At 59.2% G+C, this 2478-nt stretch overlaps 1 protein-coding gene across 3 annotated transcripts; it reads right to left on the bottom strand.

Annotated features, from left to right (window-relative positions):
* Positions 1-307: 307 nt before the first annotated feature.
* On the bottom strand, positions 308-1961 carry C28H11orf86 (chromosome 28 C11orf86 homolog). Of its 3 annotated transcripts, none has more exons than XM_070457107.1 (2): positions 1477-1961; positions 308-995 (listed from the first exon to the last, which is right to left on the bottom strand). In XM_070457107.1, exons 1-2 carry the CDS (start codon positions 1744-1746, stop codon positions 822-824), a joined length of 444 nt encoding a protein of 147 aa, XP_070313208.1. In that variant the 5' UTR covers positions 1747-1961; the 3' UTR covers positions 308-821. The 3 variants fall into 3 exon arrangements, with proteins under 3 accessions (XP_070313208.1, XP_020743459.2, XP_020743458.2); XM_020887800.2 differs by having other exon boundaries at positions 308-917; positions 1477-1950; XM_020887799.2 differs by having other exon boundaries at positions 308-920; positions 1477-1944.
* Between the last annotated feature and the right edge of the window lie 517 nt (positions 1962-2478).

The raw sequence follows: 2478 nt of genomic DNA, 5'->3' as shown, positions 1-2478 counted from the left end.
CCCTCCCCTTGGTGTGGCCCTGGGTGGGCCCCTTGGCCTCTCTGGTCCTTAAGGTGAGCTCTGCCTTGGGGGTGAGCACAAAGACAAGGAGCTGGCAAGATCCAGGCCCTCCGAAGCTGGCTTGAGGTCAGCACAGGGAGAATCAGGTTGAGACAAGTGGCAGGTGAGGCCCAGCCTCCTGGGGACCCCCCCTCCTCCACCACCCTCACCCCCAGCGCTTCTGCTCCATCATCTGGGAAGCTCTGGACACCTCCTGCCCCCAGGGGTTGGGAGAACACTGGGGGCCGGTTCGTCAGCAGGAAAATCATTTACTTTAGCTCAGCAACCTTTATTCCTGTGTTCAACGCAGTGTTGGGCATTGGGTACGGGTGGGGCCAGAGATGCCAATGACAGCAAGCCCTTCCCCCCTCCGGACCTTAGTTCTCCCCTCTGTCTAGCAGGGAGGGACTTCCTTCATCGGGAGACTGTGAGGACAGCGACAACACGCGACAAGACACAGGCCAGACGTGGTCCTTGCCCCGGGGATGGGCTCACCGTCGGGGAGGGAGGCCCAGGCCCCACCCACTGCTGGCAGCCACTGAGAAGGGTGGGTCGGGCATGGCCCAGTGACCAGGCGATGTGCCAGAGCCTCTCAGCCGTGGGTCTGGCTTCACCGAGCTCTGTCCTGGTGGCGGAGGCCTGGGCGCGCCACTAGGGAAGGCGGGAACAGTCCATGTAGAGGCGGTCACCCCATTCACAGTCCAGAGGGCCACGGAGAGGTCGCTCAGCAGGCGTGCCGTCTCATCCGGGTGCAGCGAGCGTCCCCACCGCTCTTGGCCTCCTTAGCTGGTGGTGCCCAGCGGGGGCTGTGGGGAGGCTGACCGGCTCAGGGTCACGTTGGGGAAGCTGGTGACAAAGCTCTCCCACCTTCTCCTGATCTTCTGGAAGACAGAGGAGGGGTTGAGATCAGAGCCCAGGTCCTTCCACTGTGGAGTGGGTTTCAGGTGCTGTTCCACCTACAGCCAGGAGGGGGTGGTAGACCCCAGAGACAGAAGCCCCTTCACTAGGCACCCTTTCTCCCAGAAGGCAGGAGCCAGCAGGCAGCGCCCATCCAGGGGGGTCCTGATCCTCTTTTCTGGGGGTAGAAGGGACCACGACATGTAACCCTGGAGAAGCTGTACTGACCCATCTCTTGCCTCCAGCAAAATCCACCATCCAACACACTGACAGACTGGTCATCTCAGAACAGCTTTGACTGTATCATCCATTAGCTCCAAAACCTTCCCTGACTCCCCAGGGCCCACAGGATAAATCCCAAATACCTTCACGCCCCTCTGGAATACCTCTCTCTGCAGCCCCTGCCCCGACAGCTCTCTGTCTTCTTGGTCTATAGCCCCATCCATTTCTGCCTCTGAGCCTTTGCTCCCCGGGGTCCCTCTGCTTGGGGTCTCGCCCCTCCCCTGTCGCACCCCTCCACCCACCAGCCCTCAGCCAAACCTGCTGGTACTGCCTCAGCCACCTCTGGCTGCCGTCTTGCTCAGTCTGGATCAGCTGCTCCGTGTCCCCCAAGCTCCCGGGCAGCCGCTCCTGACCGGGGGTGTCCAGCCTTTCTGGGCCTCCATCTGAGGACCGGGGCTTCTCACGGCCCTGTCTGAGGCTCAGCGCCCGGCGCAGTCGGCCTTCCGAGGGCCTCCCCCAGGGCTCCTGGAGCTTGCCGTAGGAGGGCCATGGTCCTCGCAAGGACCGGCTGCGTCGCCCTGTCCCCATGGTGCTGGAGGCTGCAGGTGCGGGACTGCTTCACCACTCGGCGAGCCACTGGCCTTCTGAGATGGCCTGGTGCCTCCACCCACCTGACAGGAGCTCCCTTGGGGACAAAGGTTGGTGCTGCTGAGGTGGCGGTCATAAACCAAAGGGCAGGCCACCAGGGTCAAGCATCCCTGAGTCACCCACACAGCACACCACTGCCTCTCCACCTCCCCGGGAAGCGGGTACAGGCTTCCTCTCTTCCTCCTCCAGGCAGCCTTCCCTGACTACCCCGTCCCAAAGATCTTGTCCTCCCCTGAACTCTTGTAGCCCTGGCTGTCCAAACATTTTGTTGGCAGTGAGAACAGATGGCCCAACAGCAAAACAGGGACGGGCTTTTAAGAAACAGGATGGCTCCAACCTAGAACGATCAAATTCACAGGGACGGAAAGAAGCATGGTGGTTGCCAGGGCCCAGTGGGGTGGGGAGGTGGGAGGATTGGGGGAATAGGGGGCAGTGGTAAGTTGTTTAGTGGCTACAGGGCTTCAGTTTTGCAAGGTGAGAAACTTCTGGAGTTTGGTTGTACAACAATGTGAATGTATATAACACTACCGAATTGTACATGTAAAAATCGCTAAGATGGTACATTTTATGTTTCTGTATATTTTTACTACAATCAGAAATTTTAAAAAAGAAAGAAAGAAAAAAAAGAAAAAGAGGATAGTTCTGGGGCTGAAAGTTAGGAGTGTTAGGTGT

This window comes from Odocoileus virginianus, chromosome 28, assembly GCF_023699985.2.
Source record: "Odocoileus virginianus isolate 20LAN1187 ecotype Illinois chromosome 28, Ovbor_1.2, whole genome shotgun sequence".
In the NCBI taxonomy this organism is placed as follows: Eukaryota; Metazoa; Chordata; class Mammalia; order Artiodactyla; family Cervidae; genus Odocoileus; species Odocoileus virginianus.
The sequence above is the reverse complement of the archived record's forward strand: the minus strand, read 5'-3'. Positions and strand labels throughout refer to the sequence as shown.